This window comes from Mya arenaria, chromosome 8 (genome assembly GCF_026914265.1).
Source record: "Mya arenaria isolate MELC-2E11 chromosome 8, ASM2691426v1".
NCBI lineage: Eukaryota > Metazoa > Mollusca > Bivalvia > Myida > Myidae > Mya > Mya arenaria.
Window position 1 is genome coordinate 32,859,324 of NC_069129.1, and position 12,850 is coordinate 32,872,173.

General features: G+C 37.1%; 1 protein-coding gene across 2 annotated transcripts; it reads left to right on the plus strand.

Moving 5' to 3' along the window:
* Positions 1-6,807: 6,807 nt before the first annotated feature.
* On the plus strand, positions 6,808-12,296 carry LOC128242203 (uncharacterized). Of its 2 annotated transcripts, XM_052959281.1 has the most exons (3): positions 6,808-6,941; positions 7,708-9,591; positions 11,297-12,296. In XM_052959281.1, the coding sequence occupies exon 2, from the start codon at positions 7,726-7,728 to the stop codon at positions 9,589-9,591; it is 1,866 nt and encodes a 621-aa protein (XP_052815241.1). In that variant the 5' UTR covers positions 6,808-6,941; positions 7,708-7,725; the 3' UTR covers positions 11,297-12,296. The 2 variants fall into 2 exon arrangements, with proteins under 2 accessions (XP_052815241.1, XP_052815240.1); XM_052959280.1 differs by lacking the exon at positions 11,297-12,296 and having other exon boundaries at positions 7,708-9,974.
* Positions 12,297-12,850: the final 554 nt, after the last annotated feature.

Below are 12,850 nucleotides of genomic sequence, written 5' to 3' on the forward strand. Positions count from 1 at the left end.
CTAGCACGGAAAACACCTTTGTCCCAGGTATGTCTGAAATTACCTCGTCAATGTTCCTCATGGGGTGGTGCTCTCTCTTAATAGACTTGTTTAAATCCTTTGGATCAATGCATATGCGAATCTTGTCATTTTTCAGCGATACCACCATGGAACTGACCCATTCTGTGGGCTCTTGCACAGGTGTGATATAGCCATTTTCCTCCATTTCATTTAGTTTCTCAATTACGCGGGGCTTGAGTGATGCTGCCACTCTTCGAGGTGGGTGTATAACCCCCTCCGCATTTTCTTCAAGTTTGATTATGTGCTCTCCTGGTAATGTGCCCGTTGTTTTGATCAACTCTGGAGAGTCACGTGACAATTCTTCTCTTGAGGACAATTCTAAGACACTCTTCACACGATGCAGTAAGCCCAAAAGTTCTGCAGTATCCCCACTGATGATGTTTTCCTGGGATAAGTCTACAATTTCAAATTTTACATCAGCTGTATCTCCCTTGTATTTTACAGGTACCGAGATTGTCCCAACTGGCGTGATCTTGTGATTTGAGTAAGACCGGAGAGTTTTTGATGATTTACACAGTTTGACATCCTTGTGCAACTTTTCATACTCCGATTTCACCAGAATGTTACATTTTGCCCCTGTGTCTATACGAAATGTTAGATCTTTGTCACATATGTTCAAATCTACAAGCCAATTATCACGGATAGCGTTCACATTTCCATCTTCAATGTCAAATGCATGTATGTGCAAAAGTTCTTCGTCGTTGTCGGACTCATCTAATGATTCACTTTCAAGCATGTTTATGTTATTAAGCCTCTTTCTGCAGACATTTGCCCAGTGGTTCTTTCTTTTACAGTAGTTACACGTCGAACCAAATGCCGGACATGACGTTTTTCCATGCATTTTGCCACATTTGCCACATTTTATTTTATTGTCCCCTTTATTTGACTTTTGGCCCTGTCTGAACCTATTCTTTTCACTGGGTTTTGTATCAGGCTCGGAAGATTTCTTGACAGAGAATACTTCTTCTCCTCTCATCATCTTTAAATGACTCTGTGACAGTTCGTACTGCTGGCCAATTTCTACAGTTTTATCAATCGTGAGTTTCTGACCTTGGTCTAAAAGTCTTTCTTGCACCTTTGCATGTAGAACTCCATTAATAATCAAGTCAACAAGCATATCATCTGAATTGTCATACTCACAATCCATCACAAGGAATCTGAGATCCTTCAAAAAATTGTCAAAGGTTTCGCCCTCCAACTGCCTCCTTTGATGAGCCCTGTAGCGCGAAACTCTCTTGTTTTGACGCGGACGAACATACCCCTCGAGTTTTGTCATTATTACATCGGGTTTGTCTTCCTCACCGTCGTTGAACGTAAACGTTTTGTACACTTCACGTCCCTGTTGGTTTATCCACATACCGAGCCAGCCTGCTTTGTGTTTGTCCTCCGTAGCGGCTAACGGACCTCTGAATGTAAAGTTTACATGTTGCTTGAACCGTTGAAACTCTGCATACATATCCTTAGCACCCCAGTTTAGGTTTGGTTGGTCAAAATTCACTCCACCCGTCGCCATATTGAAAGGTCGGTGAAAATTGCAAAATACACCAAGAAATTATGTGTCCCGCACAAATTTATCCACGCAGAACTCGGAATCAGTGTTTGTGTTACGATTCTGCTTAGTGTTGATGTTCAGGATTTCCTTCTGTAGGCGATGTTCACCGATTGCTGACACCATGTAATGTATTTACAAACAAGCCGGAAGTTGGACATTTATTTATTGGTCGCTTAGCTCATGTATCAACAGCATGCTTCATAGCCGCTTAGGACATACACAAATGGTAATGCATATGTTACACATGCCTTTCATATATTTCCAAGGAAATTACTGAAAAAAACAACAAGGGAAATAATCGCAACCCCCATCACTCATTTTACATTATTAAATCAATAGTAATTAACCATTTATAAATGAATGTTGGGGTTTAACCCCAAGGAACGGTAGGTGAAACCACAGATGACTTAACAAGGTGGTTTGTTAACCAACTTATGAGTATGCAGTCTCTCACAAGTGATCACTAAATACACACATTTCTATAGATGTTTGGAGAAAAATAACGACATGATGTGTATCACGCCAGTGCTTTAGAATGATTATGTTGTATAAGGTGGTTGATGTTGAAAATACAAAATTAATAAGCCAAGAATATTTGTCTTCTGTGATATATATTTTTGTTGTTGTTTATATGCTGTTCTCATTGATTTTAATGTTAACTTTAGTACTGAATATAATTTTATATGTATGTGTATTGATTTTCTGAATATATATCCATGTTGTTTAAGGAGATATTTACATTCGCCCAGGCTTTTGTACTTGCAAGGGGTTATGACGTCTTTGCTGTTTTCAATATGAGCTCTGATTTGATAAGCGCAACATCATTTATCTAATATAATTGCAATTATCTGTTATTCTTTTATACAAATGTGTTGTCTATAACCAATCTTAACAATAAATGTTGGATTTTTTTTTTACTGAATTTAAATGGTAATGAATAGCTATTAAATATGTAAGTATATGCATTGATCGCATTTGTTATTTGTGTGTTTAAGCTGTTAAGACAGGGAAGGAATGGTTGAAAATTTCAAAAGAAACACTAGCCCACCTCATGGAATTTGTTGTCATGATATTCGGCCTTCATACAGCATGCAAACACGAGAAGTCATACATCTTTATATCACATCTTGAGTGATTCATCAGGAGCCCCTTTTGTGTCCAAATTTAGAGCTAGGTTGCAAGGTAAAATGAAAGAAAACCCTTGTTAAACACTTGGGGCAACAAATTGGCCCAAATTAATTTTGACGAAATGTTTTTATTAATGAAATCAAGGCAAAGGGCAGTTCTGGGGTTTTCAAGTGTCAAAATGAAGGTCATTCAGTCTAAAACTTAGAGCAGGGAAGCGGCATGTAAGGACTTACATGCTTAGTGGGTTACAGGTAAGGTTCATCTTAAGAGGCCACCTTTTTGTACAAGTTAATTTTTGTCATATTAATACATTCTCTAAAATGGTTAATAGTAAGTATACAATCTAGGTCAAGTTTGATTGTGGGTCACATCAACAGAAGGTCACGTACAGGTAACAATTTTGTCCTCCGTCAATGAAACTATGTCAGATTGTGATGTTAGATATGGGTTCTGTGTCATCAAACCAAAGAAAAATCATGTTTACTCTCTGGAGGCCACACTTTTGATCTCAAATCAATGTACAATGTAATATGGCAGAATATTTGTCTTCATACAATCTGAGACAAGTAATATTAGTCAAAACAAGAAAAATCCTGTAAAACAAGTCAATGTTGCAGTTGAAAGATAGACCTTGTTATTACTTTACCAGCCACCATTTTGGTCCAAAAACAAATTAATTTTGGTCAGTATGTTTGCCTTCATACAACCTAGATGAAGATTGACTGTAGGTCATCCTGGATCCTTAAATTCTGTCACAAGGTCAAATAAAAAAGCCATTGTTTACACGCTTAGGGCACGATATTTGACCAAAGGCAGGGAAGCGGCGTGCGAGGACTTGGTATGTACATGCTCTAGGGTGGCAGGTAAGGCTCTACTTAAGTGTCAACTTTCAAAATTCAATATTTTTGGCCAGGTAAATAAACTGTATACAATCTAGGTCAAGTTCGATTGGGGTCACGTTTGATCAAATACAAGGTCACGTACATGCAACAATTTTGGCCCAAATCAATGAAACTTTTTTAGAATGTTCAGATTATATCTAAGTAGGCTATGGGGTCCTGTGTCATCAAAACAATGAAAAATCATGTTTATACTCAGTAGGCCACAGTATTGGTCCAACATGAATATTTGTCTTCATAGAATCTGAGTAAAGCAATACTACATGTAGGTCATGTGCGTGAAATAAGGTCACTGTGGCAAAGGTAAAACAAACCTTCTCATTACTCTACATGCCACCACTTTCGTCCAAAAGGAATGAATTCTGGTCAGTGTGTTTGTCTATATAAAATTAATATCAAGATTGATTGTGGGTCATTCAGGGTCCTAGAACTATGTTACAATGTCAAATGAAAGAAATCTCTTGATACACTTTATAGGCCACACATTTGTCCCCAAACTGATTAATCTTGGTCAGGATGTTTGTATGCATACGATCTAGGTCATTTTCGGAAATAGGTTATCCTGGGTCAAAGTTAAGGTCACTCAGTCTCATACATAAAGCAGGGAAGCAGCGTATGAAGACCAGGCATGTTCATGCTCTTAGCGTGGCAGGTAAGGCTTCACATAAGAGGCCGTATTTTTGTCCAAATTCAATAAATTGTTGCCAGGTTATTAGTGATGTACAATCTAGGTCAATTTTGATTGTGGGCCACGTGGGGTCGAACATAAGGTCATGTACATGCAACAATTTTTGCCCAAATCAATGAAACTTTGTCAGATGATTGTGTCGCCTATATCTTAGTGAAATATGATAAGGGATCCCGTGTCATCAAAGCAAAAGCATGTAAACACTTGAGACCACAAATTGTGGTAAAAAAATCAATGTAACTTGGCAGAATATTTGTCTTCATGAAACTTTTATCAAATTCGATACTAATTAAGTCTGGTGTACTAAAATAAAGTCAATGTGGCAATAAAAAATTAATTCATGTTTTAAATATACTAGCCACCATTTTGGTCCAAAATTAATGAATTATTGTCAGTATGTTCGTCTGCATAACATATAGATCAAGATTGACTTTGTGTCATTCGGGGTCTCAGAACTATATGTATGTCAGAGGGTCAAGAAAACCCTTAAATACCTCATGGCCACACATTGTGTCTAAAATCAAATAATCAGGCCAGCCTCCACTTAATAGGTCACAGTTTTCTTTAAATTCAATTAATCTATGCCAAGATGTTTATACGAATGAATTCAAAGCCAAGGTCGGTTCTTGGTTATGTGGGGGCAAAATCAATGTCACTCAGACTAACACTAACGCAGGGAAGCGGCATGTGAGGACTTGCGCTAAGGGTGGAAGGTAATTAAGGCTCTTCTTACATGCCTCATTTTTTATCGAAATTCTATTTATTTTGGACAGGTATATAATAGTCTGTATTCAATCTAGGTCGTTTGATTGTGGGTCATGGGGATAAACAAAAGGCCACGTACAGGCAACTCTTTTAGGCTAAATCAATGATTTTTTTGTCAGAACGTTTGTCTGGATTAGTGGAATATGGTATAGGGTCATGTGTCATCAAACCAAAGAAAAAGTATGCATACACTCCGGAGGAGGCCACAATTTTGGTCCAAAATGAATTTCTTTCGGTCAGTATGTTTGTCTGATCAAGAAAGATCGTGGGTCATTCTCGATCCCAGAAATAGCTAGGTTACATGGTCAAATGAAAGAAAAAACCTTGTTACACTTTTGAGGCCATGCATTTCGACAAAAAAAGAGAGTAATCTTGGTCAAAATATTTGAATGCGAAAAATCTTGATCAAGGTCGATACTAAGTTACCAGAATTCGATAGAATATCGTTTATGTAAAGTATGTTGGATTCAATCCAGTTCTTTAAAACAAGACATTTTTTATGAGTTTATTACCCCATAACAATTCTGTTGTAATATTATAGTAGCTGTTGTGTGTTTTCGTTTGATTCGTCCAGCATGAGGCAGTCAGCATTGCGTATGTCCAAGAAGCCCCACTGTTCGTGTTGGATCTGCCACCACCGCAGCTTTATCCGCGTCCCAGCGTCACACCGAGTGCCTTGGCAAATAATCAAACAAATTTCAGATCAGATTCAATGGTAATTCTCTTTTTTATAATGTTCAATATGTTTGTTGGGTATTTTTTTTTAAAATTGCTGTCTACCATTTATGACGTTTACCTGAAGGCTCGCTACCATTTTTTTTTCAGTCGCGGAGCGACAAAAAATAATGTTATGAGCGTTTTTTAAAAACATTTTTCGCCCCATATAGTCAATTATAAATAAACCAACATCTTCATAAGATGTTAATAGCATTTAAAAGATACACACTGTAGTTTGAATCTGATAACAGACAATGCATAATTTTGAAATAAACCTCCTGCTGGTTTTTATAATAATTTGAGTGTAAACTTTTGTGCAACGTTTTAAAGACTAAATTGTTTTTGTAATAGCATTATAGCCTTTCTCCATTATAAATCTTTAAGTCTTGTTTAAGAGCAGACTTATGTTAAGATTTGAAATCTTGTAATTGATGTTTTGATTTGTAAAATCGTTTAAGAAACATAGAATAGCGTATCCTTAGTTCATACTCTCGTAAGAGCTTGTGTAAATTAATCCTGTTTGTAAATACAAACTTCAAGAATAATGTCGTCTTATTATCAGAAGCATTTGTTAACACACAAAATAGTTTCAAAGCGTTTGTAACGAATTTATGAAATATATTTAAAATTGATTTTAGAATCTCTGTCATTTGATGTCAATATCTTGTATAACTTCATTAACATCGAAGTCAAGCTTAAAGAACCTTCAAACCGTTCGATTTATAAGTGTCTAATTAGAGAACTACTTAGATTAGAATCACTTTCTTTTTGGAAGTCAGATTTATTCATCGGATCATCGATTTGCCATATAACCCTATCGCCATTGATTTATATGATCATAGACAAAGCATATTGTTTAATAAAGTTCTACATGGGTCGCATATCTTATTGTATCCTACTGTTAAGCATTGTAAAGCTATCTACTTACCGTAAATATTTCATTCTTGGCCTATATAAACCGTAAATAAATACTTGTTTGTCTTAAAGGAATGTTTAATGCCTCCCAATTTCAAAGGAAACAATGACGTTTAAGAATTGACTGCATCATTTGCATGTGAAATAAACAATGAGTAAATTATAGGATATTTTGGGGGATATACTAGCATAAAGTGGATCTGAATTTATACTCAAGGTAATGTGTTTTCTTTAAAAATATCATTCTTAATGACTTTTCTAGTTCCATATTTAAATAATCGTATATTAGAATAATGTTTAGATTTAATAGGAACCATTTTTAATGAATCAACATCGCACAGCAATCTCCAAGACAATCTAAATTTGTGCAGGGGTTTTTTATTATAGAAGGTTGAACCTATAGACATATGCAGTCATACAAGAAAAAACACATTTAATTACTGTTTAAAAATATGCTTGTGTTTCTTGATATGTATTATTCAATTTAAACGTGGATAGGTCCGGTGCAGCCGGGCGACCATCTTATTTGACAACCCATAAAATGCATCTTAATAACTATTAACTGGTTTAGTGTTTGAAATTATATTTGGCCTTCTGGTAAAGACTACTGACCGCTGATTTACGAAAATAAATGTACTGCAAATTTAAATTAAAAGAAAACATACTGCCATCTCATCGAGCAAATAATGGAATTACTGAATAAAACATAAGTAAACATTATTAAATGTTAAGTTAATTATTATTTCTGCACATACATTTATGTGCGCCTCGTATGTCACGACAGAACGCGCAACAATTAGCCTTAGTTCGTTCTCAAATCAGTAACAATGATAGCAATGAACAATGTAATCTGGCTACGAAAGTTGTCATGAAATAAAAATCAATTACGTATTTGCATTATTCATTATGGACCCGTTGCATATATTTGTGATGTATTACACATATTTTACGGCAAAATTAACCTGTTTTTTTATTCCATGCAGGTTATTTTTGCTCGCGTCATGCCGTCCAAGAGATTTCTCTGCTGCACATGCGCAGAATCATCAGACGCCGATGAAGAAAATAAATATGGGTACGAGTTAGCAAATTCTTACCGTCGGCAAAAAGCAAGGCCGAAAGGGAAATCTGGAAAAAAGACTTGGACTCGCAAAAGTCTGCTGGAAAATGAGGTGAACAACCAGGACATGATTCCCCTGCAGTTTCTTCCGTATCAAATGCGATCTTTAGAAACACCCAACAGCGTCCCTATGACTTTACATGACGACGACAACGAGATTAGAAAAAGATTACAAGCCCAAATAACGTCACGGAAAAGGACATCAACAAATGAAGAATTTCAGAGGCAAACGTCAGATGCATCTACTTCCAAAACAACGTTCCCGTGGATGGATGAAGGTTTTGTTCCTTCGTCAAGAACTGGTACTCGTTTGGGCGTAAGCTCCGTTCAGATGAATGCAAAACGCAATGGTTTAGCAAACAGGAATTTAGAATTGCTTGACCAGGAAAGTGCTAGTGTACCCAAACATGCAAAGTCCAGCGCATTCCATCCCTATACAAAGAGCTTAAGTTTCGCAGAAGGTGATCAGCAGTTTTACGCAACTTGGTGCGACAACAAACTAGTTCCACAAGGTAAAACTGTCTCGAATGGTTATAATCTTCGCCTTGGTAGTAATGAAAACACATCCCGGTTTAATCCCGGTTTTCCTCATGATGAGCGGCCTAAAGTATTTCGAGCGCCGAAATCTGACGTAGGCATCAGTCGAATAACATCCAACAATCGACATATTCGTCCTCCGGACGTCATTCCACGACTTGAAAACGTCCATGGTATAACGTTAAAACCGAGTGAAATGGCAGGAAGTAATAACATTCAAAATGTGCAAACTACAAAAGTGCGAAAGAGTGTGAAGGAAATCTTCCCATCAACTATAGACTTTTCAGACGAATCTGCAGATGAACTCACCAGTAACGCTGACTCCAGTTACGCAAGTAATGTAACGTTCCGTTCACAGCATAGCAATGCAAATTCCTCAGATGTCTCACTTAAACGGACGTCACATCCAGGCATGTTCTCGGCCGTTGGAAAATACGAGATATTGAAGTCACATTCAACAATTTCGAAAAACATGTCAAAGAAGGCAATCAACCGAAAAGTGGAAAGTTTGTACGGGTATGTTCCAAGGGCTGTGACAAATGTATACGCATCAAATGCTCTTGAAGGATCACAGATAGATGATTTCTTCAGACAACGCCGTAATGAACTTTTAGAGACAAACGTTGATACAAGTGCATATAACAATCATGAAAATGATAGTAAATCTACAAACGAGGACACACAAAACGAGCCTGTTATAATTACAACAGTTCTAGAAGAGGATGGTGAAAGTTCCAGAAATCAAACAGAAGTCGACGCGGCCAAACAAAGACACATATGCTGGAGCCAGAAAACGAATGAATGTGTGTCAGGTGAAAGCATACGGCCGTTGAGTCAAAACAACGTAGCAGAAATTGGAATTGACCAAATGTTTCACAAGCTTAATATTCAAAAAGTGTCCACTCAAGAGAGTGAAAAAAGAAACATGTTCACGGATCTTCCTTTTGATTCTAAAGACACCAAGCGACCCTCACCAAATGGACGTAATAACATTTCTGGCCAAAGAAAGCTAACGTCGCAGAAACATAAGCAAGGAAGTGAAGCCGAAGTGATAATGATAGATTTTCCGCCCAATGTTGAAGCTAATAGGAAATCAAGTTTTAACAAAGACTCGAACACTGTGTGCAACACGAGTCATCCGGGGTCAGAAATTAGTATGCGTTCTACATCATCAACAACTGCACTCCTTGGGCACTCAGAAGTGCTTTATTAAGTGTGTACATTTACATGTTTTGTTTGTTTTGTACTGCGTGATTTTCTTGCTGTTGGTGACAAATGTCTTTGTAATGTTTTATTGAAATCAAATAAAACCCAAGTCTAACTAAACATTAACAACCTCAAAGATGTACCATGACCCATCAGTGTCATCAGGCAAAGAACGTCAATTGACGTCGTATATATACGTTTGGTTCCGACGTCAGAAGATCGGCGGGAAAATAGTCGGAAATAAACGTGTTTAGACTTGGGACGCAATGTTCTATCCGACGTCGAATATTGGCCAATTTTTAACCGAAATGTAACGTATTGCGACAATTGATGTAACCTATAATTGATCAATGGTTGGCCCAAATTCCAACTTATTGATGACAAAATCTACATGGTCTCATTCAACACACCGTTGTATAGTATAGACTTTCGGTTGAGCATTGAACAGTAAAAAAATCCGTATGTGCGATCAAATACGTACATGTTTCATATGATTTTCGTATAACATAGGTAAAACTTACTTTCTTTTAATAGTTTTCAGTATACGAATATACATGTACACCGTTTGCCTTCAATCATGGTTAGGATTATTGCTAGGGTAAGCATCCACTGAAATATTGATACATAATTCGATGATAAAATACGTATGTATGTACACATGTACTAACGTACGTATTTTCTGTAATATCACACTATATTATGGGTAACTACATTCTTCTTTTGTATAATGTCCATTTGACGTAATTTGCATTCAGAATTGTTCTCAGATCACTATTAAGCCTTAACGACCAAGAGGGGCTCTTTGCACATCCTCCATGCTTATTCATATTAAACACTAGCTAGGGTGGTTCCTCACCGGTCTACATTTTTATTAAAGCACACTTAGGCCACACCAAATTGATAACTTGTTCATCAGATTTTTTCCAAAAAATAATGGGGCGAGCGAGCAAAATAATAATAAAAATATTTGTTTTGCATTTAGCAAAAAAGAGAAGCGAGCGAAGAGCGAACAAATATATACTAGTATATTGATTTAACTCACTTTTGCTCACATTTTATTCACTTATTAACTAAACAATGATAATTATTGTAAACAGTACAAGGATAACATCCAGTGAAAGAATGATAACACTTAAAGATAATTTTATACAAATATTAGTTTTGAGATCAAACAAATCCTATTTGAGATCAAGCAATAGTATTTCTTTAAACTATTTCATAATTGAGAGAACTCAAAACCACAGTTTTCCAGTTTTTTTAAACCTTTTTGAAAAGTTTTTTTTTCAAAATACCCTATGCATGGCTAAGTTAAAGCCTGGAAACAAGCGCCAATGATCACAGCCACCTGCCCAATGGCATTTCCAAATCTATTAACTAGGTTTTCCACTTTTCCTTAGGAAAACTTGGTTAAAAATAATTCTCTATTAAAATACATTGTCATATCTCATGCCATGGAAATGACTAGACAAGGTGACTTGAAAAATAACTCACAAAAAGAATTTGCAGTCAAATATAAACTACAGCTATCACTCTTGCTTTGACTACACGATTGGCCTTGGTAGCCATTTAAGTTCTGGAATAGAATTTACAAAAAACATACACTGTATTGTAAACCATTTCAGCTGAAAATATGTCACAGAAAATTCCAGCCAGCGCCAGTTTGATTTTAGGCTTTCTCAGAATTTAATGCCTATCTTTTTTTTTATTTGCAGATTTTCCTGATCTCCGATTTGTATCCAGATATACTACAAACAATGATGAAAACCTCCTCTGGCAGACCTGCAAAAAGTTTGTGAGACAAACCATACAGATACATGTTCCTTCTTTGCTGACATCGATCCGCTTTAACCAGCCATGGAGCACACGTCAAACAAAACAAGTTTTATACAAGAAAGAAATCCGAAATCAGCCACTACCTAGAGCTGTAGAAACATACCCTGTTCGAATGTGGAAAGGCCTAAACACTTACATTAATGACATGGTTTCCACTGATAGTAACCCTAAATAGTTTAATTCACTGGTGAATGGGAAGGGATGAGACAGCAGTGGAGTGTCAACCCTTTAGGGTCAAGGCTTGTCTCAAGAGTGATGCAGCAACTACATGTAAGGCCTCCACACTCAAGATCAAGTTCAGCAGCGTTACAAGACAAGAATGGACGACAACAGCAACAGCCTAGATATGCACCACTTTCCTATTCAATCAACGGCGTGCGAACCGGCTCCTCACGGATCTGGCCCATCACAAGGAAACTGGTCCAGGCAATATATACCCGCCCGACTACGCAGATGAGATTGCACCCTCGCTGGCGCCCATCTTTCAAGCCTCTGACCTGGATAAAGTACCTTCATATTGTAGACATGCAAACGTGACACTAATATTTTAAGGGTTACCACATCCAACTTTCGGACCATCCCGCTCACGTGTGGGTGCAACAAGGTCATCGAACATATACTTCAATTCAGGTCATGGCACACTTGGAGATGATCCACATCGACCAGCAGCTTGTTGTTTGGAAGAAGAGGTTCAACAAGAGCCAATTGATACTCACACTGCAACGTCAAGCAGTGTGAATTGGCTCTTTAGGGCAAGTTGGGAATTTTACTATTTACTTCTGGTAATGTAGTTGTGTGGACTGATTATTGTTTTGTTTATTTTCGTGTTTGTGCTGTATAAACATTTATCTTCTACATTATGTTTATAAGTTTGCAATAAAGTTATTTTATCTACATTTGACCTTCTTCAATTATAATGTTAATGATAATTCTGATGATGGTGTGAGGTAATTGTTAAGATATATAAATGACCCCTGTTTAAACAAACTGTAAGTGGCGGAAATTTCCAACCTGGATTAAGTGGCCACCTGTCTTAAGCAGCCAGTTTGACCTTTTCTCCAAGGTGGCCACTTAATACAGGTTTAAACATTATTGAGCACAAACTGATTTTTAGGACAAGGTCACTACAACCTTGACCTTTGGCGCACAGATTTAAAAATCAAAAGGGTTCAATGCTGGTAAGGACCAGTCTGCCTACCAATTTGTTGTCCCTGGCTCTTGCGTTTTACAGTTATTTATTGGAAACAGATTTTCAGTTTGGTGTCAACCCAACCTTAACTTTTGACCCTCTCACCTCAAAATCATTGGGCTTCATCTGTTGGTCATGACCACCCTGCCTACCAAGTTTGAGGTCCCAGTGCCCCAGTGCTCTTAAGTTCTTGATCAGGATTAACTTTTCATCTCAATGCCACCATGACATTTGAGTAAATGAC

Coding starts and splice junctions, on each gene's coding strand:
- LOC128242203 (XM_052959281.1), top strand. CDS start 7,726: ATGCCGTCCAAGAGATTTCTCTGCTGCACATGCGCAGAATCATCAGAC.